At 40.6% G+C, this 27949-nt stretch overlaps 2 protein-coding genes across 2 annotated transcripts in view; both read left to right on the top strand.

Annotated features, from left to right (window-relative positions):
* The first annotated feature begins 373 nt into the window (after positions 1 to 373).
* On the top strand, positions 374 to 5113 carry NUDT19 (nudix hydrolase 19). Its single transcript, XM_032231414.1, has 3 exons — positions 374 to 1530; positions 3166 to 3373; positions 3983 to 5113. Exons 1-3 carry the CDS (start codon positions 847 to 849, stop codon positions 4186 to 4188), a joined length of 1098 nt encoding a protein of 365 aa, XP_032087305.1. The 5' UTR covers positions 374 to 846; the 3' UTR covers positions 4189 to 5113.
* Positions 5114 to 6458: 1345 nt separating this feature from the next.
* Positions 6459 to 27949, top strand: part of TDRD12 (tudor domain containing 12) — a 31770-nt gene continuing 10279 nt past the window's right edge. The window contains exons 1-24 of the mRNA XM_032231190.1: positions 6459 to 7362; positions 8445 to 8525; positions 8613 to 8768; positions 9561 to 9697; positions 10117 to 10236; positions 10623 to 10678; positions 11821 to 11906; positions 12345 to 12510; positions 14075 to 14157; positions 14468 to 14541; positions 15102 to 15173; positions 16201 to 16258; positions 16552 to 16656; positions 16840 to 17022; positions 17691 to 17847; positions 19004 to 19131; positions 19718 to 19909; positions 21576 to 21704; positions 21975 to 22092; positions 23018 to 23157; positions 23408 to 23628; positions 25746 to 25845; positions 26237 to 26424; positions 27634 to 27844. Coding sequence (XP_032087081.1) covers positions 8502 to 8525; positions 8613 to 8768; positions 9561 to 9697; positions 10117 to 10236; positions 10623 to 10678; positions 11821 to 11906; positions 12345 to 12510; positions 14075 to 14157; positions 14468 to 14541; positions 15102 to 15173; positions 16201 to 16258; positions 16552 to 16656; positions 16840 to 17022; positions 17691 to 17847; positions 19004 to 19131; positions 19718 to 19909; positions 21576 to 21704; positions 21975 to 22092; positions 23018 to 23157; positions 23408 to 23628; positions 25746 to 25845; positions 26237 to 26424; positions 27634 to 27844 — 2904 coding nt within the window. The 5' untranslated portion in view covers positions 6459 to 7362; positions 8445 to 8501. The remainder of the gene's footprint in view (positions 7363 to 8444; positions 8526 to 8612; positions 8769 to 9560; positions 9698 to 10116; positions 10237 to 10622; positions 10679 to 11820; positions 11907 to 12344; positions 12511 to 14074; positions 14158 to 14467; positions 14542 to 15101; positions 15174 to 16200; positions 16259 to 16551; positions 16657 to 16839; positions 17023 to 17690; positions 17848 to 19003; positions 19132 to 19717; positions 19910 to 21575; positions 21705 to 21974; positions 22093 to 23017; positions 23158 to 23407; positions 23629 to 25745; positions 25846 to 26236; positions 26425 to 27633; positions 27845 to 27949) is intronic.

Here is a 27949-nt window from a genome sequence, read left to right as displayed (position 1 = left end):
GTGTCCCGCAGGGAATAGGGCGGCATATAAATGCAATAAATCTTCAAACCTTCAAGGTCCCTTCCAACTCTGCTATTCTATTTATGCTTGTATTCATATATAAGCGCACCAGCATCCCTACCGTCCCCGTCCTATTATACCAGTGGTGGTGAACCTATGGCACGCACTCAGAGCCCTCTCTCTGGGCATGCGTGCCGTGGCCCCAGCCCAGCTCCATCACGTTTCTCCCATGGGGAGTGAGGGAGAGAGGGGGGAGGGAAAGAGGGGGGGGGAGAGAGGGAGGGGGGGAAAGAGAAAAGATATTACAAAAGTTTTTCTTTTTTATTGTTGCCAAACGTAATATTTCAAAAGCAGAAAAAAGGGAAGGGGCATAAGAATTGCATTGATCACGTTTTTCTTAGAACAATTAGCCGAACTCTGCCTTGTTTATCATTATTTTAGGTAGTAAAACCTCATTATTTCAGGTTAAACTGCCGTCTTGGAGATAAATAAGTGGGTTTTTGGGGTTACAGGTTGGGGCCTGGGTCTCTAAAAGGTTCGCCATCCCTGTACTATACCCATTTATCTGTACCCATTTCCTGGGTCCTCCTTCTTCATGCTTGTTCTTATTCCTGTTATCGAATTCATGCTTGGCGAAATAAAACAAATAAGAACGAAGCAACAGATCTACCACATCCCCGAAGGGCTGGGTGAAGGCGGGAGGGGCGGGGACGGCTTCTCGCCACCCAAGCCTCCCTCGCAGGGCTGGCACTACGGGATACTCGCCCGGCAGAGAGAGGAGGAGACCGCCGTCGTCCCCGCGCAAAGCCCAGCCGCCCTTGCCCGGCTGCCCTTCTCCGCCCTGGCATGACTTCCAGACCCTGGAGAGAAGCCGCCACGCTGCTCCTGGCAGCGGGCGGCGGGCGTCCTCCTTCTCCGCGCCCGGCCGCCTTCGACTACCAGGTGTTGCTGCTCCGCCGGAGCGCCCGGAGCGCCTTCATGCCCAGCGCCCAAGTCTTCCCAGGCGGCCTGGCCGTAGCCGCCGACTTCTCGCCCGCCTGGCGAGACCTGCTGCCCAATGCGCCGCGCTGCGGGCTGGACGCCGAGCCTCCCGCCAGGCCTCCGCTCTTCGCCGCCCGGCGGCCCGAGCTAGGCGAAGCCGCCCTGCCGGCCGACGTGGCCTTTCGCATCTGCGCCATCCGGGAGACCTTCGAGGAGAGCGGGCTGCTGCTGGTGGTGCCCGCCGGGACCGACGCCCAGCCGGCTTCGCTGCTGGAGATGCCGGCCGCCCAGAAACTGCTGCCGGCCGGCCAACTGGAGGAGTGGCGGCGGCGGGTGCAAGGCGACCCGGAGGATTTCCTGCAGCTCTGCCGCCGCCTGGGCTGCGCGCCCCACGTGCGGGCGCTCCACGAGTGGGGCAACTGGCTGACCCCCGTGAGCCGAGCCGGGCCGTCCAGCCGCCGTTACGACACCGCCTTCTACCTGTGTTGCTGCCTCGGGCAGGAGCTGCCCGCCGCCTCCCACGACCGGCAGGAAGTGGCCGGTTGCAGGGTGAGGAGGAGGAGGAGGAGGATGCCCCGGGCAAAGCAGCTGGCACGTTTGGCAAGCGGGGGTAGGTGGGTGGGTGGGCTTCAAGCAGGGGCAGAGCGACTGGGCAGAGAGGGGAGTTCCCAAGCTGGGATCTGGTCGGTTAGAGGTGGTCCTCGAACTTGCAACGGTTCGTTTAGTGACTGCAAAGTTTCAAGGGCACTGAAAAAAAGGAAGGAAGGGGGAAAGGAAGGAGAGAAGGAGAAAAGAAAGGAGGGAAGGAAGGAGAGAAGGGGGGAAGGGGAAGGAGGGAGGGAAGGAAAGGGAGTAGGAGAGAAGAAACGAGGGAAGGAAAGAGGGAGGGAGGGAAGAAGTAGGACCGTTGTAAGATAAGATGGATCAATGGGATGTTAAAAAAGCAATCTTCAAGTATATTGTCAACAGTAGGGAAAAATTGTTATAAATACATATTATTAATAACAGTTATGAGATCATATAATTGTGAATGTATATATGAAATTGATAAAATTAAAATAATTTTTAAAAAAGAGAAAAAAAAAGAAAAAAACTTGGGACAGGGACACTCCACCCCCAAATCTTTTGGGCACCAGGGACCAGTTCCTTGGAGAGAGGCTTTTCCGCAAACTGTAGGGCGTATGGATTCTGCCTGCGTCCCACGGATGGGGACACATTTTGCCTGCATCCTTCAGGGACATGCTTCAAGCAGGGGCAGAGAGTGGACATAGAAGGGAGATCCCAACTTTATTTTGGATTTATTTTTATTGATTTATTAGTTTGTCAAACATGTACAGGATGATAAGTCTAAGTACAAACATGGGCATGAAATTGAATTGAATTGAATTTATTATATTTCTATGCCGCCCTATTCCCAGAAGGGACTCAGGGCTGCTTACAAACCAAGTCAAGGGAGGGGGGGTACAAATAGGAAAAAAAGGACATAGACAAAACAATACCACAGTTTAAAAACAATCAACAGCCACACCATTCGAGCGGGGACAAGAACTCATCAGCTCCAGGCCTGTCGGAACAGCCAGGTTTTAAGGGCTTTGCGGAAAGCTTGGAGGGTGGTGAGGGTCCGAATCTCCACGGGGAGCTCGTTCCAAAGGGCCGGAGCAGCCACAGAGAAGGCCCTCCTCCGGGTGGTCGCCAGTCGGCATTGGCCAGTGGATGGAATTCGGAGGAGGCCTAATCTGTGGGATGTAATCGGTCTGTTGGAGGTAATTGGCAGCAGGCGGTCTCTCAAGTACCCAGGAAAGGAAATGAGTACAAGTAAATGGGGACAGTAGGACAGGGATGGAAGGCACGCTGGTGCGCTTATGCACGCTCCCTTTACGGACCTCTTAGGAACGGGGTGAGGCCCAAGTAGACAGTTTAAGGTTGAAGCTGTGGGGGTTTGAGGTTGTAGCAACGGAGTCAGATAGAGCTTCAAATAATATTTAAAACAATGTATTTCTGAACTTGCCAGTTGACATATATAGCATCCACTATCAGACTGACACCTAATAAAAAAAGCTAAAAATAAATACTAATATAGAATAAAATAGTCACTGAAAGCACCAGAATCTGTTCTACAGAATATCCCTGTAATTGGGAAATTACATGGCTTGGAATTGATTTTAATGCTTTATACTTTTTCAGTGGTCAACCCCTTTAGAAGCTGTCGAACTTTTTAACTCTGGAGAAATCTGGATAGCACCACCTCAGCTTTATGAGTTATGTAGGCTGTGCCATTTTTCATCCCTTCATGATCTGGAGTTGTTTAGCTCAGAGCGAGCTTTAGAAGGTTGTGAACGCTGGATGTCAGTTGTGTTGATGGCTTCAGATGGCCACATGCAAGTGTTGCCAGGTAGGTAAAAATGAAGGATTGGCCTTTAAAAAAAAAAAAAAGTAAAACACGGGTTTAATGATGCACTGAACACTAAACAGAAGAGGCCACATGAATCTCTCTATCTGAATAAGTGGGTTGCTAGGGGCCATACTCCAAAAAGTGGACTGCTTAGGGCAAAAGCTAAATAATGAAATTAAAATTTCCTGATTTAAATTTCACCTAGTACACTTAGTAGGATTAATCGGCAGATAGTCATTAATCTTCTGTTATAAGGAACATACAGTATACTCAGCTATAATGTTACGTACTTGGCTGTAGAAGTGCTGTGTTCTGTGAAAGCAGCAATCAAGGTTTGTAAATCTTAGATCATTGCGTAACATATTTATGAACCGAGTAAATAAAAAGTAAAACTTGATTGCATTCATATCTTCCTATGTGTCTCTATTTTAATACTTCTGCTCTTGGTATGTGGAGACAAAAACCTCTATTAAAAATAGTGTCTCCTAATCCATATTTTGTCACAACTTTTCATACCACTGTTTATAGACTGAAGGTATTGTTGGCATCAAAAATTCACATTTATACCTGTAATTATGAATGTAACCGAGAGAAATAATTATATTTTAGGTGACGATTTATATCCCAAAGATCCCGATTTTACTGGCGAAAAGAAATCTGCGTTGACAACAAATAAAAAGATTGAAGAACTAATGAAGGAGGCCAGAAACCTTCATCGTATAGTCACACGAAGCCGTAATAATGTAACTATCCACATGAATATTGAATCAAAATATAAACATATAAATCCAGTTAGACTGGACTCTAAAATGTGAAATAATGCAGATTGTAACAGTTCAGTTGTAGTGTTTCTCATACTGGAATCACTAAATTTTGAGAGATGTTGGAATAAAAATGAATTAATAGCACTGTGCCATTTCGTGGACCTACCTCAATATCGTATTTATGTAAATTATTTCAGGTTCAAGTTGTGTTGATCAATGTTATTATTCTTGTGATGCAAATATGCCAATTCTGGAATAGAGGTCTCTCTTCTAAGTTTTCAGTTTTAAGTACTAAGTTTACTTTGTAAATTATAACTATACTGACATATCCTTAAAAAGAGTCAAGGTAATTTGAAACTGAATGACAATCATTCAGTACTGTACAGTACTGTAAACAAAAGACTATCTATCACATTATGTTTTAACATACATATTTGAATTATTATTATAATGATCATAAATGATAAATAGCCATGTATCCAAAGTACATGGATTTGATTGATTGCTTTCCTTGACGTTGATTTCAGAATAGTGGCTATGACCTATTGAAGCTTTTCAATATGCATTTACTACATGCACACACATTAAAAGGGGCAGAACCTTGGTCCCCTGGGTGCATCTGGTATTTTAAAGGCAGGGACCATTCCTGCAGATGCTCCTGTTGACCGAGAGGTCATTTGCCAAAATTGAAAAAAAACTGAACACTTTAAATGTACATAACAGTATATTTCTCTCTACCTGGGAATCGTATTCAAAATAAGTGCATTGCAGATTGTAAATGCATATATTCAGAACTACTACTAGGAAGCACTGTATTTAGATTAACTTGTTTATGCTGACTATCCAAGGAATAAAGTCCACTGTAGGCCTGGACCTCTGTTCTTTTTTTTTTTAATGTCACCAGTTGTGCCTTTACATTAACTATGTTATATAACTCTAACGAGTGTCTGTTAAAAATAAACACTTGTAAGCAGTATTTTTTTATGGTGGTTTTATTATTGCTAAATGAATTGTCCCACAAATGGTCATTTCTCCTCAAATACTAACTGGAACTAACTGGATTTTTATTTTCTAAATATATTGGGGTGGAAACGCAGACTGTGCAAGACAATCATTACACCCAGGGCCATAAAACATTGACAATGTTTCTTAGTAGTACTATCTAAAAGATCTGATGACTTCTTTTCCCATAGTTAGTGCCCAATGTATCCAATAAAACAGGGGAATCCAATAACAAACAGAAATCCAACAAAAAATGCCTGACAATCAATGGAGCCCAAAAACATATATTTATTTAACCCATGGTTGTCAAGTAACTTTGGGTTGTAGCTGCAATGGGCTGCTCCTGTCTCCCTTTTTATGTTTTTTAAAGATTTGGTAAATTAATTTTAATAGAATGGAATATGTTAACTTATTACAATCCTTCCTAGTCAATCATATGAACATCTTCCTCCTATGCAATCCTTCCTTCCTTTTCACATGCTTAAAACAGACATTTCTTTATCTATAACTACCTACAATGAATTCTAGACTAGAACAGAATAGACTCTGGAAGGGATCTTGGAGGTCTTCTAGTCCAGCCCTCTGCTCAAGCAGGAGAACCTACAATACTAATTTATTTTTATTTAGTTGTCAAACATGTAAAAGATAACAGGTGTAAGTATAAACTTAAGTATGAACACAGTAAATGGGTACGAATAAATTGAGACAGTAGGACAGGGACAGTAGGCAAGCTGGTCGTCCACAATTTCTGGTGGCAAGCTGTTCCACTGTTTAATTGTTTTCACTGTTAGGAAGCTTCTCCTTAATTACAGGTTGCTTCTCTCTTTAGTTAGTTTCCATCCATCCTTTCTTGTCCTGCCCTGTCGATATAAAAGGGCATTTTATCTTTAGTACACGTGTCTTCCTACGCATAAGATGTATGTTTTCCTTTACATCACTTTTTGCTACGTATTTTATTTATAACGGCAGGAACCAGTCTTTTTTTTTTTCCTTTGAGAAATAAAAAGATAAATAAATAGAAATAAAACTTCCGGTTCTGCGCAGACGCATCGCGCGCCGGCCCAAACCCGAAGGCAGAACTGGGGAGGATGCTGGCGCATGCGTAACACGCCGTCGACACGCTTTTGAGGAGGCAAGGCGGGGTAAGTGGGCGTGCGTCAGGCTGCGTCGGCACGGAGGGCGCAAGTGAGCATGCGCGGCTGGGTTCGAATGGCGCCTTTGGCGGGAGCCTCGTGCGGGGAGGCGGGCGGAGGGAGTAGCCGAGGAAGGCGCGGAGGGTCGGGCGGCGGGACGGGAGGCCTCAGGCCTTGGCCGTTGTCTCCCGGCAAGTCGCCCTCGTCCTCCCCAAACGGGAGGAGCCCTCTTAGGTTAAAAGCCAGCATCTAGGCTGCGCTTGCTTTGGGGGGGGGGGATTAATGATGATGGTGGGTGGAAAGGCAATAATGATACTAATACAATTTGTGTGCCTTCAGGTTGGTCTTCAGCCCTGCGAGGTTCTCGTCTTAGATAAAGGATTTAAAAACCCAAAATCAGTCTCCGTCGTATTAAAACCATGATTTTAAAGAGTTGTAAACACACCTATTTCCTACATGCTTGGTGGCGTTTGCTTGTTTAATTGTTTAAATGTGGGTGCCCTCCAATTGGCCTCACTCTTGGGAAGGGAGTAACTTGGCTTCTTGCCTTTTCATTTAAATTTTGCCTTTAATTTATTTTTCTTGATTTCCCACTTAGCTGCCTGCTCTGGATTCCCCAGGTGTTCCTTTGCTTTATTGTCATTTCACTCCCATTTTTAAAAATATTTCCCTGATTTTCCAATTGAGGAAGCAAGACGGAAAAAAGATTTTTTAAAAATCAGTCTCTGTCGTATTCAAAGCAGGATTTTAAAGAGTCATAAAGATACCTCCTAAATCCTACATGCTTGGTGGCATTTACTTGTTTTAATTGTTAAAATGTGGGAGCCATCCAATTGGAAGTAACTTGGCTTTTTGACTTTTAATTTAAATTTTGCCTTTAATTTAAATTTATTTTTTCTTGATTTCCCGCTAGTTGCCTGCTCTGGATTCCCTGGGTTCCTTTGTTTTATTGTAATTTCATTCCATTTTTAAACATATTTCATTTCCATGATTTTCCAATTAGCCCTCTGTTCTGGATTCTCTGGAAAGTTCCCTTGGTACCATTTCTGGATAGCACTTTTCCCCTCACACACCCCAGATCTGAACAGCTGTAAGTGAAATGGGAAAATGAAGTTCCTTGGAAAGAAAAAAAGCAGCTTAAAAATTTGGGAAGAGCTGTATCTATCTAGAGGGGGGAGAGCTGCCGGGGCCAGCTGAACAGTATTGTGAAGTTAACACTTTTTATTTAACACAGAATTGGGGGAGCTGCATTTGCAGTGATAAATGCTACAAGATTGATTTAAAAAAAAAACACCTCTCATTTCAAAATGGTAGAAAAGGATGCAGCTGGCTTTTAGCAGGTGTTATTAAAGGCTGGCCTAGCATAAAAGGAATCTGGGACTACAAGTTGCCCACCTAGGAAACACAGGCTCAAATTGAGAAATCCGTTTGCACTGCTGACAAGACAAGAGTTACAATTTATGTTGCAATTCTGTCAATAGATGCTCACATTTATTTTATTGGCAGTTTTTGTATCTGTTAAACCATTATTTTCTTAATATGCCTTGCAGAATAAATCAGAATTAGATTGTAATTTCAAACCATTATTTTGTTAATCATGTCTTGCAAAATAAATTGCAAATGCCCATGTAATTTCAAACTAAACTGTAAATCATGGCTAATAGCCAAATGGCTTGGTTTATTATGTTAAGTCATAATGTGCTTTTGAGGGGGAGAGGTGTTAGCTTAGAATGAGGTATGAGCAAACCCACTGTATGTAGTGGTTTACACCAGGGGTCCCCAACCCTCGCGCAATGAACCACCACCCGTCCACGGCATGCAAGAAACTGGGCCGCACAAACAAGTGACGCTCCGTCAATAGGATGCAGGTAGCATATGAAATCATGTCCCCTCCACGGAACGGATCCCTGATGCCCAAAAGGTTGGAGGCCATTAATTAAGGCCAGCTTCAGGTGTCCTGTTTGAGTTTATATCAAATAGATTTAGAGGACCCTACCAGCAGAACTGTTGAAATTATTCTAGTTTCTCTTCTCTTTGTTACTTTTTTCAAGACTTATTGAAATTTTATGTACGCATTTTCTAAAATTGTGTCTTGGTCATTTCAGCTTCAAAATTACTTCAGCAATATTTTCATTTGGTGAAAGTTTGATTGATGATCTGTTGCCTTTTCAGAAGTGCTGGTAAAGCTTACAATTCTCCTTAGATGAAAACAATCATTGGAGGGAAAAAATGATAGAAGTCATAATACTGAAGGTATTGTGATTAACATTCCGTATATTAAAAAATACATTTGGGGCTATGTGAATGTATTTTAATATGGGTTTTGTCATACTTACCTAGATTGAAAATCCAGATTGCTTTTGGGTCTACATAATTGACAGAAAATTTGTAGACAATGAAATGGAATATGAAACACTTCAGACTGAAATGAATCAATTCTATAACAAACATTATCGATGTGTGGATGCCAAGCCCTTTGCACTAGAAGAGGGACAGGTGATTTTCTCAATCTGATTTCTTTGGCTATATCTGGGAGAAAAATAAAGCTTGCTTGCTTGCTTGCTTGCTTCCTTCCTTCCTTCCTTCCTTCCTTCCTTCCTTCCTTCCTTCCTTCCTTCCTTTACGTTGTTCATATGTTTAAAGATAATAAGCCTACCAAAAATACTTAACCTGCAGTGTCACGTGCATTTGTAATAATAAATATTGGACAAATAATTCTGGAATCTTTGATCATAATAATGACAGTGAGGTGGTAAGATAAGGGCTAAGAAAGCTTTTCTTATGGTGGGGGGAAAGAAAATATTAAAGTTAGGCTTGTTAATATTAGGATGTAAGATTTTCTTTTTATGACAGTAGAAAATGCATCGTACCGTCTTAATCTTGGATAGAAAACAAGGAAATAGGCATATCTTTTGCAAAAGTCTTATGCTAGAATAATATTTAAATAATTGATTTTGGTATGAAAGCCAGCTGAATGATTTTGGGACACTCACGTTTTCTCAGCCCAGGATCAGGTCCTATGACTAGCGAGTAAATCCATTTCTGTTGCAACCAATGGATCAACGCTTGCAGAGACTGCATTTGTAGAAAAATACTAGGAAGATGATGATTTAAATAAATAATTTAAATATCTGTGGAAGAATATAGAAATCTCCAATTTCTGTCCGACGGATATTCTATTACACATATCCGACACATTCTATTACACATGTATTTACTCTGCCAATTATCTTATCAAAAAACAACAGATTGTATAACATTTAACATTTATTTATATATCTTTCTTAGGTTTGTGCTGTTTACTGTGAGGAACTGAAATCTTGGTGCAGAGCTGTTGTTAATTCAATCATATCGTATACGGATTATTACATTGCAGAATGTTTCCTTGTGGACTATGCCAAAACTGTTCCTGTGAACACTAAAAAGTATGTGTTTATAATCTGTAAAATCATCCAGCAAAGGATTGGACCAAGAATTGAAAGATTTTGCTCATACTGTTACCTATCTGCCCAATGATATGGGCAATGGCCCTGCTGTATTGGTTTGATCCAGCTGATAAGTTAATATAGGCATAGTTGGACATTTTTGGATTCATTTAAAGCCTAGGATTTTTTTTAGAAAACTTGGGTTGACTGGTTTGTAAATTTAAGAAATGAGAACAGAACTAGATTGTCAGGGTTTGAAGAATACAAGTTTATGCTCATTTTTCAGGTCACTGTCTGGTTTTGGCTATAAAGCAGCAGCACTTTTTTGTAAATAGAAGTTACAATCTGCAGTTTTGAACACTAAATCTATGAAAATTATTGGTAGAACTTTGTGTGTTGTGAAATCTATTTTCTTTCAGGATCTGTGTGGTCGTAAAATCGTTTATGAGACTGCCTTATAGAGCTACAAAGTTTAGGTTGTACTGCGTCAAACCACTTACACTACGTGTCAACTATAACAATGACAATGCAGAGATAGTGTAAGTATGGCTGCTGAGAGATGATGTTAAATATTCTAAGAAGTCCTTCCACTAACTTCAGGGAGGATCTTTTCTGCATAACTGCTAGGTGACTTTGGGCCAGTCCCTTTCTCTTAGCCAAACTCTCCTACGGGGTTAGTGGGGTTGAGTTGTGGGGGTTGTGGGGAAAATAGGAGGAAGAGTATTAGGTATCTTTACTGCGGTGGATTGTTTATAAAAATAATAAAGGGGGGATGAAAATAAACCAGTAAAAAATAACTTTACAGTCAACAGAATTTTATTGTTGCATACCTGCTTGTACAAATGCCATTTGCCGAAGTTTTGAATGTTTCCTGTTTATTTTGCTGTAGTATAATACATTTAAAAAGCCTTGTGTTTCTTTCTAGGCCTGCTAATACATGGGATGTTGCAGCTATCCAGTATTTCCAAAACCTCCTGAATGGTAAAGAAAAAACTAGAATAGCCTCCTGTATAATTTCAGTTATATGACAATTTATATTGTCATATTTTATTGTCTATTTTATAAAATTGTCATGAAATAATGGTTTTAGGAGACGTATATTTGTAAATTGAGAGTTGTACAGAATTCATTTTTGTAACAACATCCATTCCTCTTTTTAAATCTAAGCAAGGAAATGTCCCAAAGGTGCTTTTTCCAGAGGCAACTGGACTTTCTGGTTTTTCTTTGAAGATGTTTCGCTTCTGATCCAAGAAGCTGCTTCTGTTCTGAAGAGCTGAAGAAGCTTCTTGGGTGGGAAGTGAAACGCCTTCAAATAAAAACCAGAAAGTCCAGTTGCTTCTTGGAGGGAAAAAAAACCACACCTTTGGGACAACTATGACCTGGATGACTGAAAATCTCCATAGATAAGCAGGCAAATATATATTTTGGACACAAATTAATACCTCATAAACTTCCCCCTCCTCCTCAGTTCCCATGGCCTGCAGCCATTGTAAGTAGAGGTAGTGTTTGACTTACAACAGTTCATTTAGTAACTATTCAAAGTTACAACTGCACTGAAAAATGTGACTTAATGGCTGTTTTTCACAGTTATGACCTTTGCAGCGCCCCCATGATCATGTGATCAAAATTCAGCTGCTGGGAAGCTGGTTCATACTGATGGCCTTTGCTGTGTCCCAAGGTCATGTGATCTCCTTTTGCCTCCTCCTGACAAGCAAAGTCAATGGGGAAGGCGGATTCACTTTACCAGGTTACTGACTTACGAACTGCAGTGAAACTGCAGATAACTCTGACAAGAAAGGTCGTAAAATGGGGCAAAACCCACTCAACAACAGAAATGTTGGGCTCAATTGTGGTCGTAAGTCAAGGACTGCCTGTTCATGCGGGTTGCCAAGTTCCCGAAACACAATCAGTAACCCGGGAACGCCGTGACAGTCAGAACTTCAAGGACCAGTCATAAAACGCTTGTTGCAATGCCATCATAACTTCAAATGGTTGTTAATGAAAGGTCGGTTGTAAATCGAGAACTGCTTATACTTTGGTCACTGTCCAGTATAAAGAACTGATTTAAAAAAAACAACAACAACACTGCTATAGTAATCTAATAAGCCTCATTTTAATCATAGCAGCCACTCAAGTGGAGGCCAAGTTATGTGCTGTTGAAGAGGATAATTTTGCTGTCTATCTTTATGTCACAATAAGTGATGAAAAGGTAATATTTAAAAATTACATACAATCTTTTTAATTGAGTGTTGGCTTGCTGGCCATGTTAATCCTGTGCAGCAGAGTGGAAAACAATTCACTCTTCTACTCTGTGCTTATAGTCAGGTTTGTGCTGCAGTATTGGAATAGAATTACATTATCGTTGCTCTGTGAATTGAGGTCTAAAAATCTGTTTCAAAGTTCGTCATACAGAGACCCGCAGCTGTTAAAACAACTAGAGGACAATTAATACAGTTCAGATTAATATTGCAGTGCCCATTTCTGCTGCTCTTAATGTGATATTTCTATTTTGACAAAACTCCTTAAATGCTAGAGATGTCTCATTACTTAATTATGTCATTCCTAATATATATCCTTGAAAACTCTGGTGTATTTTAATTTATCCTCCTCTTTAACCTTCATATGCCAAACATTGCTTTTGTCCCAGGTGTGTGTGAACGATGATCTTGTTGCAAAGAACTTTGCTTACTATGAACTCAGTAAAACAAACCAGAAACGAGGTTCAGAAGGTGCCAAATGTCTTTCAGAGGAGAAGAATCCTGTAATGCTGCTGTGGCCAACGTTACTGCAAGAATCTAAGATTTCTGAAATGGGTGAGCATGAGAAATCGGTCCCTCAAGTAATACCATATTTTTTGGAGTATAAGACGCACCAAGGTTTTGAAGAGGCAAATTTTGTTTAAAAAGTGTTCGCACTCTGCAGACCTTCCAAAAATGGCCCATTTTTCATGGAAACAGGCCCATTGTTTTTTTTTAAAAAAAGAAAAAGGCATGAATAACCTTTAGGAGGCTTATAGTGCTACTGGGGTGTGCCCCCCCCCCCCCCCATGAGCAAAAAAACAGCCTGGTTTTTTTTAGTGAAAACGGGCCTGTATTTTGTCCAAAAAAATTTGCATGCATAGTCTTTAAAGGCTTATAGAGTGCTCCTGGGGGGTGGGGGGATTGAGCAAAGAAACGGCCCATTTTTCACTCATTTCTGCCCTCCCCAGCCTCCAGGAGCACTCAGCAAGGCTCCTAAAGGCTCTGCACTGCCATTTTGGTGAAGGGGGCGGAGTTTCGGGAGGCAAAAAAATGCTGTATTCAGTGTACAAGATGCACCCAGACTTTCAGCCTCTTTTTTGAGCGAAAAAGGTAAGTCAGTGGTGAGAGCAGTTGAGATGAAGCCTCTTCTGGAACACACTCTGCCTGCACACTAGATGCAGGATGGCCCAACTACGAGAAATGGTCTAGCAGGTTATTCCAATGTTTTGTGGTTAGAATGCAGTAGCAGGGATGAAACTGGCAGTGAGTCCGGGAGGTGAAGGAGGCACTGTCACTGTGCCTTTCAGGGCTGAAGAAGCTGCAGAAAACCAGGTGAAGGTGGCTGATTTCTTCCTGGCTGCAGCAATGTTTGGCTGCGGAGTTGTTAAAAAAAAAAAAAAGCAAGACACAGAAAGATAAATGACAGGTGCTTAGAGTTGTCCCTATGTTTATAGCCTACACTAGAGCAGGGATGTCAAACTCAAAGCCCACTGGCTGGATCTGGCCCACCGGGTGCTTAAATCTGGCCTGGAAATAGCAAAGGTCTGACCTGCGGTGCCTCTGGCAGTCAAAACGGGGTGCAGGGAGTCTCACGCGGTGAAGCCCACACCCCATTTTCTGCCTGGATGGCCTCCAGCACCCTGCCAGCCAAAATGGGGTACATGGTGGCCCTCATACGGCCGCCACACGCCATGTTCTGGCCAGCAGGGTGCTGCAGGAAGTGTTCATCCTGTCTCCCCTCCATCCGCATTGACCGGCTTGCGGGGGAGAACTACAATGGTGATCCAGCCCTTGAAGAAATCCAGTTTGACATCCCTGCACTCGAGTATCTGTCATGAATTATTCCCAATCAAAACGAGAGGAAAAACGAAGAGGCATACTTTGGTTCATTGGACACTAAATTAGACCAACGTTTACTACTAAACCAAAATTGGGAATTCTAGAGTGCGCTGTATTCTATATTTTGCATTGTTTTAACCCGCGGTAGCCCACCAAGAGTCCCTATGCGAGATGGGTGCTTATATAAATGAAAACTGTACTTTTAATTTTATTTTTTATTATTTTATTTCCAGGGCATGGCCTTCGGAAGATGTATTTTAAGCGTTTTAGTAAAAAGTCCCTTGTACGTTTCTTTTAGGTGCTGCTCCTATTTGTGATAATTCTGAGAAAGCAGAGTTTACACATTTCCCAGAAACTAACTTACATAAAACAAAACAGCCTGTAAGTACTAAATACATCCTTTTTTTTCTTGGTTTTTAAATTTCAAGCATTGCTAGATTGTTAAAACATCCAAAACCTGGGGGTGGGGGGAAGGTCCATTCAAAATTTGAATGGTTTATTCTAAATAAACATGTACAGGTTATGCAGGAGATGATAGCACATATCTAGTATTTAGCTGCTTTGAGAAATATGATACCAAGTATCTTGCTTTTTATTCTGTAGTGAAATGCATTCAGTTAACAAACATAGACATGGCCCTGTTTGTAGAGTCCTGAATAAAAATATAAGATTCCTTTATTTTCCTGCTTAGGATATAATGGTACCTGTTTCCACTTTGAAGCAAGGAATAACTTTTTCTGTGCCAACAGACATGCAAACAGTCAGGTATATTTTAAATTTTTGTATTTCGTTTCTGTTTCACTACTGGTAAGAGTCTATTTTCTTTTTTTTAAAAACCCATAGAAAATGGTTGAAATTCTAGAGCAAAATGAATGAGTAACTGGGGCTGTTGTGGAGAGCTGTGGGCACCCAGTCGCCCACAAGGCCTTGCTTCAACCAAGGTGGTGGTGGGTGGCCGAGCCTGTAACCCGTCACAGAGTGACTGCTGCTGCAGCCTCCTGAGGCTGCTCCTAGATTTGGTTTATAATTTTCAATTGCCCTCACATGGTCCAGACAACCAAATGGCCAGATGTAGCCCAGCAGCCATAAAATACTCAAGTCTGTTTCTATTTGCATTTTTCATAATTAGCTGGGATCCCCCCCCCCTCCAAAAAAAAAAACCAACCCTGTGAGCAGAGGACACGTTCCCACTTCTCCCCATGCTGTTTTTCAGGGAGAATAAGACTCAGAATTTAGAAAGATTCCTGATTCTTGTGTGCAATCTCTCGGCCGTTACGTTTACAGATCTTGCTAAGATTTTCTCAAACAGTTGTGCTTCGTTTTAGCAACTTGCCTAACACAAGTGCCAAAATCCAGGAAGAGGAGAACGATCTCCACGAAAAGAACCTCGGGGTGAAGTAAGCTTTTTCTCATCATGACAGCCAATATTTATGAAGTCCAGGCAATTAATGTGCTTTGTATAAAGAACAGGCAGGCGCATTTGCAGCTCTTCCTTGAAATAGGCCTGATTCTGCGTCTTTCAGGAAAGGACACTGTTGGTACTGCATCACTTTCGAAAAACGAAGTTGTCTTGTTATTACAAACTAGGAGACTCTAATTTGAGCTTGCCTTAATATTTAGCTGAAATGTGTGATTGCCAGCAATTCTTAATTTTCCCACAACAGCACAATCTTGACCACAATGACAAGACATGCTTCAAAAAAAAAAATTGAGCTCCCTGAATTTCAGAAGAGCAATATTTTGTACTCCATTACACTTGGGAAAAAGGTACCCCTTTTTCTCTGAATTATTCCTTGGAGAGGCTCAAAAAGCAACCAGAAGGATACAAATGCTTCTTCAGCCTTTCCAAAATCAAAGAGAAGTAGTGAAATTTATCAATGAAAAAAATAGAAAGCTTACCAGTTAAAATAAATAAATAAACATGCTTCTTAATGGTGAGTTGATCAATAGCTTTGTTAGTTATATTTTTTGAATATTAAACTACTGGAAAAGTATACTAAACTGGAATATTGGGGTTAATCCTCAAGCCGTGGGGTGATCCATGTCCTGTTTATTTCAAACAATATACATTGTTGCTAAACAGCAATTCAGTTCCTACCACAAACTTTTTAATATAAGGAATTAAATGTGGTAAACAAAAAAAGTTACATTGTCAGGAGACTGGATGTGTTTTAATAGCGGAATAAATCTGTTTATAACATCTAACATTAGTTTAAAAGAAACAGTCTAATTTGGGATTTGGATTGCTGAGACTTGGGGCCAAAATTTGTTAAGTAAACGAACCAGGAAATGTTAATCCTTCAATCCAAAACAGCAAGAAGTTTTATATTTGGCCCTCAACTCTTTGCAAAACTTAGAGAAAAACAAAGGCTAGATGAATGAACTTTTAACGGATACTTGAAAAGTCAACTTGTGTGTTTTCAGGCTTCTGCAGTTTTTAAACCCTGATCCTCTCAAAATTGCCACCGGACAAGAAACTGAGGTAATTGAAGCAACAAGTAGATTTAACTTTTAATGTTTTAATTTGTGTGAACAAATTAATTTCTTTCTGAAATGAGAAATGTTTTAATGAAGGCATTGAAGCTTCAGATATACATATTCTTAGAAGTTTGTTGCACGATCCAATTATCCTGGGACATGTATATTTGCCTTCATGGGTGCTTTTGTTTATTTTGTGAAGAAAAATAAAATAAACAAACTAGAAAACATTTGTGTTAGGTTGAACATTAAGAAAGTTGCATATGGCCATTTTGTCTTTCATTGGTTTCTTTTTAGGAGCCTAAGCTGAATATCACTACATGTCTTCCTGTTGTGCTCAGTAATAAAATTGAACCGTGTTTATCTCTTGAAACTGCACCACTGTTTCCAGCTTTAAAAAAGGTAGTATCATTATTATGATTGTTATTACTTCATTGCTTTGCAAGTTCATTGAGAGCTGCATGCACCAGAGAAAATTTCCTGTATGCCTAATTACACTTGGTTAAATAAAGTGTTCTATTCTGTTCTGTTTCTTGCAAGCAAAATCTAATTCTAACCAATTATTCTGTGTTTCTTTTCTGAAAGGAGCTTTTAAGAAAGCAATTCCAAGGACCTAGTCATGTACAGTCTTATTCCTGGCCTGCAATAGCACGTGGATATGATTCGCTTATTATCTCTTCCGAAAGTAACCCACTTTCATATCTTCTGCCAATCATTACATTTTTGCAGTCAAAAAATTGCTACATATCGTTATCAGCTAGACAGGGTGTAAGTGAAATATTCAATTAATGCTTCACAATTGCCTTAACTTCTGACAAGTTCTTAAAATGGGCTACAGTTAGGTTATTATTGTTCCTACTCCTGTTGCATTTTTGAACATGCATTTTTTTTAATGAAACTAGTTGATAAAACGACGTTGGGTATTTATTTACAGGAGGAAAATGTCTAGACCAAATATAATTTCTAATGTTGGATTTCCCCCCTAACTACAGAGGAGCCCCCTTGTGGAATACTGTGAAGCCATTACCATGGTAACTCTGCTGTGTTGTACAGTAGAAGCCATTTATGGCAGTACAGTAGAAACCATTTTAAGGCACAACAGTCTGTATCTTAACAGAACACACACCTCGAGGGGTGTTAGGGGTGTCTTACCCTTACAGTATTTGTTTCCAGAGTGTCCAGAGTTATGTTGGAACACATACACACGTTTTTATATATATAGATTCTTTATTCTTTATATAGAAGGAATCATTTTGTAAAGGCGACAGTGATTTAAAGATAGCAATAAATTTTAAAAAAACGCCGTGTTATTCTTGTAAAATGTTTGGGTCTCTGCAAAAGTTTGTATTGTTTGTAATGGCTAATCAACTTACTTTTTTAAGAGGTATGATAAACCTATGTCTGATCCATCTCTGTATAATGTTTTGTATATGTAGCCAGTAGCATTAATCATATGCTCTGGCCAGAAGAAAGCAGAACTGGTATTTGAGCTCCTGAAAATGTACAGCTATTGCTCGAGGCCTCTCCACCCAATGTTGCTTTTCCTGGGAATGAATAAGGAAGAAATCAAGAGTCTAAGAATTCCAAGAGGATGTAAGCAAAACGTGATTAATTGTATTGCCCACAGGAAGGAATGAGCAGCTAAAATCATGACAAAAATATGAAGGCTATCCCAAGCAGGAGGCGTAGAATTTTAGAATAATGCTGCTGCCTCTTAAAATGTTTTAACTATAACTACAGACAGTACATTGACTTACAGTAGTTTATTGAGTGACCATTCAAACTTGCAACATCACTGAATAAAGTGACTTATGGACGTTTTTCACACTTAACGACCATTGCAGCGTCCCCAAAGTCACGTGATCAGAGTTTGGATGTTTGGCAATTGGTTCATATTTATGACGGTTGCAGCGTCCCAGGGTTATGTGGTTCCCCTTTTGCGACCTGACAAGCACAGTCAATGAGGAAGTTAGATTTGCTTAGCAACCGTGTTACTAGCTTAACAGCCGGCAGTGATTCACTTAATTGTGGCAAGAAAGGTAAAATTGGAGGCAACAACTGTCTTGCTTAGCAACAGAAACTCTGGGCTCCATTGTGGCGGTGAGGATTATCCATATCGATAGCCAAAACAAATGAAAGCTTTCTTGGTTTCAGGTAATGAGGTTTGTAAAAGCATTAGCGCTTAGATTTATATACCGCTTTTACAGCCCTCTTTAAGGGGCTTACAGAGTCAGCTTCTTGGCCCCAACAATCTGGGTCCTCATTTTACCCACCTCGGAAGGATGGGAGGCTGAGTCAGCCTCGAGCCTGCTGAGAATCGAACTGCAGCTAGCAGTTATTTATTTATTTATTTATTAGACTTATATACCGCTTAAGCGGTTTACAGATTTTTAGCAAATTGAGTCAGCAAATTTTATAAGTCTGGGTCCTCATTTCACCCACCTCAGAAGGAGGGAAGGCTGAGTCAACTTTGAGCCGGTGAGATTTGAACCGCTGAACTGCAGATAACAGTCAGCTAAAGTGGCCTGCAGTACTGCACCATAACCACTGCGCCACCTCGGTTCTAAGACAACTATAAGCCATAAATCATAACAAATTACCTCAGATTCCCCATTTTCTCCAGGCTAGAGTGCCCTTCAGAGATACCGGTTAGTGTCAATGTATTTGAGCCATTAAGTTAATAATGTTTTATTTTCCCTTTTGAAGCCAATGAGCTCGTACCAGTGATGCATTCCTTTTCATTTGACAGGTGAAATCCTGGTAACAACCCCACCTAGCTTTTTGCGGCTGCTCGAGCATCATAGTTTACTCTTGCTTAGGTTGTGTCACCTGGTGTTTGATGAGGTTGATGTATTGTTCTCTGATGCAAAGGAGCAGGTGAGTTTGGGTTCGAAAGCACTTTTTGGCCTCTGATGGAATAATAGCAACACCATTTAGACTTATATACCGCTTCACAGTGCTTTACAGCCCTCTCTAAGCAGTTTATAAAGTCAGCCTATTGGCCCCCAACAATCCGGGTCCTCATTATATCCATCTTGGAAGGATGGAAGGCTGAGTCAACCCTGAGCCTGGTGAGATTTGAACTGCTGGCAGCCGGCAATCAGCAGAAGTAGTTTGCAGTACTGCACTCCAAACCACTGCGCAACCACAGCTCTTAAGTGAAAGAAAATATTTTTCCCCTCTCCGCTCCCCCCCCAAAAAAACAGCTGTGTTTTTATGCTACTCCCTATAAATAAAACATTTCATTGGTGCGCAGAAAGCTTGAACGTGATGGAATGGAAAGGAAAGAAAAACAGAACAAGTATGGATATAACAATACATAAACCATAATCCTAATTCATTTCAAAAGAGCAGCTAGTAAGAAGTTACTTTGTCCCGTCATTTCTATTCATAAATCTCCTGTATAGCAATTCTGTGTTGGAAAGACAGAAGATAACGAGGAAGCTTTAATCCCTGTTTACAGATACTTACTATTTTACAATACTACAAATCTAACTTGAGCGTTGAAGAAAAGGAGTTTGCACCTCAGCAAATCGTTGCTGTTGGAAACCATTGGGACAAAAACGTAGAGGTTTTAACAAAAGAATTCATGAGTGATCCATATATTGTAATCACCTCCATGGAAGAAGCTGCCATATATGGGAAAGTGCAACAGGTAAAATGTTTTTAATATCTTTTTCATGTATCTATAATAGCAGGTTTTGATTTGGCGAATGCACCACAGGCAGCTTCTTGTGATGGCTCTTAGTAATACAATACAATAACAGAATTGGAAGGAACCTTGGAGGTCTTCTAGTCCAACCCCCTGCCTAGGCAGGAAACTCTATACCATTTCAGACAAATGGCTATCCAGCATCTTCTTAAAGACTTCCAGTGTTGGGGCATTCACAGCTTCTGGAGGCAACTTCTTTTCCACTGATTAATTATTCTAACTCTCAGGAAATTTCTCAGTTCTAAGTTGCTTCTCTCCTTGATTAGTTCCCACCCATTGTTTCTTGTTCTACACTCAGGTGCCTTGGATAATAGTTTGACTCCCTCTTCTATGTGGCAACCTCTGAGATATTGGAACACTGCTATCATGTCTCCCCTAGTCCTTCTTTTCATTAAACTAGACATACCCAGTTCCTGCAACCATTCGTCATATGTTTTAGTCTCCAGTCCCCTAATCATCTTTGTTGCTCTTCTCTGTACTCTTTCTAGACTCTCCACATTTTTTCTACGTCGTGGTGACCAAAACTGAATGCAATATTCCAAGTGTGGCCTTACCAAGGCATTATAAAGTGATATTAACACTTCGCGTGATCTTGATTCTATCCCGCTGTTTATGTAGCCTAGAACTGTGTTGGCTTTTTTGGCAGCTGCTGCACACGCCTGGCTCATATTTAAATGGTTGTCCACTAGGACTCCAAGACCCCTTTCACAGTTACTACTGTGGAGCAAGGTACCACCTATACTGTACCTGTGCATTTCGTTTTTCTTGCCTAAATGTAGAACCTTACTCTTTTCACCATTGAATTTCATTTTGCAATTTTCAAGTTTGTCAAGATCTTTCTGTATCTTGAGCCTGTCTTCTGGAGTGTTGGCTATTCCTGCGTACAAATTAAATCATAAAAATGATCAAATTTCTGTGCTGCTAGGCTCATGGCATATAAGAGTATCCAGGTGGGAAAAGTTTCCTCTGTGAAAGAAAATGTGTTATGGCATCTCTAAAATTCATTACTGGTAGTCCTTGACTTACAGCAGTTCATTTAGTGACTGTGCAAAGTTATAACAGCACTGAAAACAATGACATGATTGTTTTTCACCCTTATGACTGTTGCAGCATCCCCAAGATCACGTGATCCAAATTCAGATGCTTGGCAACTGATTCATATTTATGACGGTTGCAGTGCCCTGGGGTCATGTGATCCCCTTTTGCGTCCTGACAATCGAAGACAACGGGGAAGCCAAATTCATTTAACAACTGTGTTCCTAACTTAACAACTGCAATGATTCACTTAAGAACGGTGACAAGAAAAATAAAAACATGGGGCAAATGTTTCATTTATCAACAGAAATTTTAGGCTCAATGGCAGTTGTTAAGTCGAGGACTTACCTGCATTGTCCCCTCAGAACAAAGGATCAAATTGAGTGTCAGCTGAACCAATGGGGGTTTCTATCTTTTGATCCTTGAACTGTGTATAAAAAAACATTGTGGATTTCTGCCTAAGAAAATAATCTTGAAGGGGTTAAGTTTTCATCACTAAATCACTTGCTCAAAGGCGTTTTTAAAATGAGGAACGATTTCCATTCTAACACATTTGAATAATATGTAATTTCAGGTTGTACAGCTCTGCCTTGAGTGTGACCGGATCTCTACTTTACTTCAAACATTAGATTTTACCCCTACCGATGCTCAAAAGACTATGATTTTTACAAGTTCTCTGGAAGAAAGAGACATGGTATACAAGGTATCTCCTTCCCTAAAAATTGCCAAGGTTGGACGCCCCTGCTTTAGTCCCCACATTTAAACAAAGTTAAGAAAAGATGTTAAGCATGGTTTGTTCAGGGAGTTGTCATAGATAACTAAGCAATAATGGATGGACTCTGCCATGTTCCCCAACCCAAATAAATGAATCGCATTATATGACTCAGTTATTTTCTGTCAACCAAGCTTAAAACAAAAATTCTCTTACGTTGCATGTTATGTGACATGATTGCATCCTCATTTTTACGATCAGGCAGTAGAAAGCATTTCACTCTTTTGCTTGAAAATGAACCCGGGAATTGGATTTCATTCTGATTATATTGTAGAGCAGTGGAACAAAACCATCAGCCCTGGAACCCATGTTGTATTGGGTAAGTATCTTCTCTAGGCTCTTCCTCAAAAAAACAGTTGACTCTTTAGCTCCGTACTTATGGTTTGATTGACTAATTTATAAAGCGCTAGCCGATAACCTGGCTTTGCCCAAGTATTTATTTATAGGATGAAAATGTCTGGACCAAACATAATTTCTAATGTTGGATTTTCCCCCTTACCAGAAGGAGCTCCTTTGTGGAGTACAGTGAAGCCGTTACCATGGCAACTCCACTGCGTTGTAAAATGAAAGTCATTTTATGGCAGTACAGTAGAAGCCATTTTAAGGCACAACAGGCTGTATCGTAACAGAACATCCCCCCCCCCCCCAAGGGTTGTTAGGGGTGTCTTATCCTCACAGTATTTGTCTCCAGAGAGTAAGACATCTGTGTACCAAGTTTGGTTGAAATCGCTCGAGGCATTCCAGAGTTATGTTGGAACATACACATATACATGTATTTTTATGTATATTGATTTTTCAATTTTAGATTAAGATCAGTGTCAATTTGATTGTGATCAGCTCTGATTGTCTCATTAAACAGGGTAGGAGTTAATCGTATAATAAAAAAACAAGAGATGAATTAGTAAGAACAGTATTTATTCTCGATGCTTCTATTAACCCATCTTGTCTACCTGTTGCAGGTGGTTAGTCCCTGCCTATAAAGGATGTGGTTTGTCTGATTTGTAGTTTCCTCCCAAGTAACTAATTAGTAGTCTGAAAGCAACTATACGGGAACACTCATTTAATTTAAGAATCAGGAGACAAGATGAATCCTTATGTTAGAACTAAGCTTACAGAATCCTCTAGGGTTTGTGCTGATTATGAAGTGAACTAGACATATCTAGAAATAAGGATTTTCCTTTCCGTTTTTGGCAGCAAGTAAAAAGAGGCTTTTGCATTATGGATCTTCTGATTTTTGTTTCCAGTTTTAACAGATGACTGCACGACAGCTGTAAAATTTACAGACGCAACCCGTGTCATTCATTTCAGCTTTCCGTCAACTCCAAGAATCTTTGGTGCCCGCCTACATGGCCTGTCCGCCAACTTCCAGAATTCAGTAGAAAAGGTAAATCCTAATAAATCGTTTGTCAGCGTGACATACAGTTTTGCAATTTCAAATAGGAAAGTTTTCACCTGCCCTTTCCCTCTTTTCTCTCTTCAGTGGCCATTGAGCTTCTCGCTCTACCAGTAATTCTACTTATTATTTTTTTTTTAAAAAAAGATTTTTAATTTATGCCTGGAATCTTCTGTCCAACCCACAATGTAACACTCTCTTCTTCTGTTCTTCCGACATTTTTCCCCCCTTCTTTCCAAAGGGCCCATCACTGGGAAAAGAACAGAGCAAAGCCAAATCCATCTTGCTGTTGACAGAGAAAAATGCCTGCCATGCAGTTGGAGTGTTGCATTATTTGAAACGGGCAGAAGCCTTCATCCCCTCTGACTTGTACAACTTTACCAGGGGAGTGTTGGAAGCCAAAGAGGAAAAGAGAAGCAGGCAGCCAATGTGTTCTTCCATTAAGTCCTACGGAACGTGCAAGTAAGGAAATGCCAAGGCCATTTTACGTCTTTGGAGATTCTTGGTCATCCAGGTCATGGACACACACACACACACACACACACACACACACACATATACATACATACATACATACATGTTAGGTGGAGCTGAAAGGCAAAAGGGAAGCAGTAAGCTCCCTCCCATATTTGGGCATACCAGGTGCTTTGACATAACACTTATTTCCTTGGCTCAGCTGATAAGGGAGGAGAGCTTGTGGCTTAGAGGCTAGTACAACTGCCTGACACAGGGGTAGTCAACCTTTTTATACCTACCACCCACTTTTGTATCTCTGTTAGTAGTAAAATTTTCTAACCGCCCACCGGTTCCACAGTAATTGTTATTTATAAAGTAGGGAAGTAACTTTACTTTATAAAATTTATAAATCAGAGTTACAGCAAACCCCTACCGCTCACCATGAAAGCTAGAATGCCCACTAGTGGGTGGTAGGGACCAGGTTGACTACCACTGGCCTAACATGTAAAATCAGCCCAGGTTCGAATCCCAGTAAGGGTATGGCTAGCTGATGAGAACTAAATAGCTTGAAATAGATCTATACTAGTCTTCCTTTATTTATTTATCAGCACAAATGCAACACACACAAATTATATATATATAATTTTTTAAAAATACCAATAATTCAAACATAGTTAATACAAAAAAGAAAGAAAAAGGAAAAAAACAAATATTACAGTGCACCCCCCCCCCGAGATCTTTTTCCCCACTTAAATTTCTTCGTCTATAACAACTGAAAGATATACAACATACTCCAATTGTGCCCATATCACCTCCAACAACAATATAAACCTTGAGTAGGTTTATTCCCTTTGCCTTCCACCAACACTGATTTTATAAAATTCCCCCATATTTCATTATAATTATTTGATTTAATCATCCCTTTTTGAAATTTAATTTCTGTTGTTAATTTATCATTTGTTGCCATACTCCAAATTTCATTATACCACTCATGTCTTTGAATATCCCAATTTCGTCCCCAATATTTAGCCATCATTAAACTAGCTGCCATTATCAAATTTCCAATCAATTCCTTTTTTGTTTCATTTATATCCAGTTTTTCCACCAGGATCAATAATGCAACTCTTGGTGACATGTCTAAATTTACATTCAAAAGTGCTCTAATTTCTCTGAACACCATGTCCCATATTTTTTGTGCACTATCACAATCTCACCACATGTGTTTATATGTTCCAACCTCTTTCTTGCACCTCCAACAAATATTTGTATATTTACCATCTACTTGATTTAATTTACATCGTGTTAGGTACCACATCCATATCACTTGATATCCATTTTCCTTAACTCTTAACTGACATATTATTATATATTCTTCTATTCCCAATATGGTGCTTTTTTGAAAGGCAACTGGGCTTTTTTCCTTGGAAGATGTTTCGCTTCTCATCCAAGAAGCTTCTTTCTTCAGTTCATCTGAAGAGGCTTCCTGCACCTTTAGGCCAAGGCCATTAGTTTCAGCAGTCATTTACCTTGTTCTGCTATAATGGGATAACTTAGCAAAACATACAGAAAGTAATCTAATGAGAGCAGTTTCGGAGAATTGTTCTGGGTGCTGTCCACATTATATTATCCTTTGATGATGTGATATACTTGATCCATTCAAGTAACAGAGGAAAGAAGTATAAAATTGGGCTTTTTATCAAAGCAACTTGTGAAGGAATGGAGAAGAGCAGCATCAAATCATGGATCTGTCGCAGCTCCTTCTGATCTTTCACATTGGACAAGGCTCCATGCAAAACGTGCTGAATCACCGCGATGGAGCCTTTTGCTTGATTCCTTTAGTGAATCGTTCCGGAATGCAGGGACACCCTCTGTGGCTCTCCTTTGGGATTTACAGAACCTTTGATTTATTCACCGTAACAATCTGGGGTGCTCCGGTGACACATTTGTAAATGTTCGTTTTGTAGATGTTTCTGCTCCTGCGTTCTCCACGCGAGCAGCGATTGTATAGATTCCTTTTCCATCACTGCTTGCTTTATTCTGTGGTTCCAAACAGGGCAATATTTTGGAATTGCTACCCTAATATTCATTTGTTATTTTAATTCTGTCTCCTTACGATCATACAGAAATAAAAAACGCTGTCCAGATCGCCATCGCATTAACCTTCAAATCGATGTGCCCTCAAAAGCAGTTGACGAAGCTCTGCAAACAGGTGGAATTATAACAGTGAGTCCGTAAAACACCTTCAGTTTCTAAATATTTAAAATAGCCTTGTGGATCAGAACAGGAAGCTTGTTCCAACTTTATCACAGAAAACGCTTTTCCTGCTGAGTTGTCTTGATCCCACTATGCCTTTCTCTGCAGCTGGATGTCACCCCAACTGCACCATGTCTTATATTATTTGAGAAGATCTTGCAGAATTGCTTCATTTTCCTATTCTTTGGGTGCTAGCTCCCCTTCCCCGCCAAAAAAAAATCCTTATACAAGAAAGAGAACAGTGAGAAAGCAGTTAAAACATATGCCTTTTTAATGGGCATTTACAGTAAATAATAATTACTGATAGAAATCTTCCTTTGTTGACTTCCAGGAAATTTTTACGTGCATTTTCTATTTTCAGATACTGCCCCTCTTTATTGTGGATGCCACAAACTACTTAGGCCGTGTGGTAGGGAAATGGGGTAGTCCCTACACAAATCTTGAGACAGAGCTAAAGGATTATTATCAGGAATCAAATAATTGTACCCCGGTTGACAAGGTGGAGAAACTGGCAGTGTATGGACTGCGGGAAGAAAATTATTTCCACAGGTAGGCTACTTGGGGTATTGTAGAAATAAATTAATTTAGCCGTCACCAAGCAGTGCAGTCGGAAAGCACAGTGCCAAAGGACCACACCACGTGGCAACAGCAGTCGCAGCTGCGATCATAACTTCAAAATGTGATGAGTGTTAAGAGGTGCAGGATCCCAGATAAGGACTGGGGGGGGGGAATGCCACAGGCTGCAGGAAGCGAGGATAGAACTGCTGCAGTTGCAGGAGGACAGGTATAGGCTGCAGAGAGAAAGCAGGCGAAACTTACTGGAGCAATTTGCAAATTTCCCTTCCAGCTTCCCCATAGACTTTCCTTGTAGGAAGATGGCAAGGTTGCAAATGGTGATCATGTGACCACAGCTCCCTGCAACGTCACAATTGCGAGCAGAGCACCCAGATTTCAATCCTAGGGTGGTACAATTGCTGGAACTTCAGCAATCAGGTGTACCTCCATATATATTTTTTAGCACTACTACAATTTCCACAACGGTCATTAAATGAATGGACACAATCAGAGGATTCTCTGTGTAATGACTGGTAAAGTGATAGTCTAAATTAGAAATAGAAGTGGACAATGCTGTTTCTCTGAACACCACTGTGCCCTTAGATTCACTCTTGGTCTGTCATGGGGTGTCTGTTTCTATTCTATTACTGCTAGGGTAACAAAGGGACCATATGTAGGCCCTGTGCAGGGATAGCCAACCTCCTGGTGGGCTATAGGAAATTCTGCCCCAAGCCGCCTGGGAAAGCCAAGGGAAATCATCAAAACCACAAGGCAGTGAAAGCTAGAATATTTTGGGCATGTGATACACTACCCAGAAAAATACGGCATGCTTCACTTAATCCTCCAAGGAAAGATTGAAGGCAAACGAGGTCCAGGCAGAAGAAGAACATCATGGCTTCAAAATCTAAAACTCAACAGCACATTTTGGTGCGGCTGTTGATAAAAAATATTGCCAACATCCAATGACAGATATCGCACAAGAAGAAGAAAGTTATCTCCCCAAACAGGATTGTTTGAGCATCAGAATCTTGACGGGCCAAAGATGATCGCAGGTTGTAAGCATAGGGAATATGAACTGAATGCGCAGTTTATTTGTTGCACTGAATTACACACTCTGGTAGGCTGTACAAGTACATAAAAGGCCAATGTGTATGTTTTAATAGTTGGAATATCCTGGTGTCCTTTCCCTGTGTTCTCTTAAAGGGTCCAAGCACTGGACATGGAACAAAAAGAAGATCCCGGTGTGTTTTACAATGTCCACATCAAGTACATAGATGAAGGAAGAACCGGCTCTGTTCAAAACCATCACTTGCTTAGTTTACCGGAACGCTTTCAAACGCTGCCTCCTCAGGCTGTGGAATTCATCGTTTGTAGGGTTAAACCCATTGATAATGAAGCAGAATGGCATCCAAAAGTAAGATCCCAAAATTTGGAGTTGGTTTGATTTAGTTTTTTGGTCTTTGCAAACAGTATTTTTTTTCTTAATAATCCCAAATATAATCTTTTCCAGATGTTTTGA

Source organism: Thamnophis elegans, chromosome 14 (genome assembly GCF_009769535.1).
Source record: "Thamnophis elegans isolate rThaEle1 chromosome 14, rThaEle1.pri, whole genome shotgun sequence".
NCBI classification, from domain to species: domain Eukaryota; kingdom Metazoa; phylum Chordata; class Lepidosauria; order Squamata; family Colubridae; genus Thamnophis; species Thamnophis elegans.
This window is presented reverse-complemented; position numbering and strand designations above follow the sequence as displayed.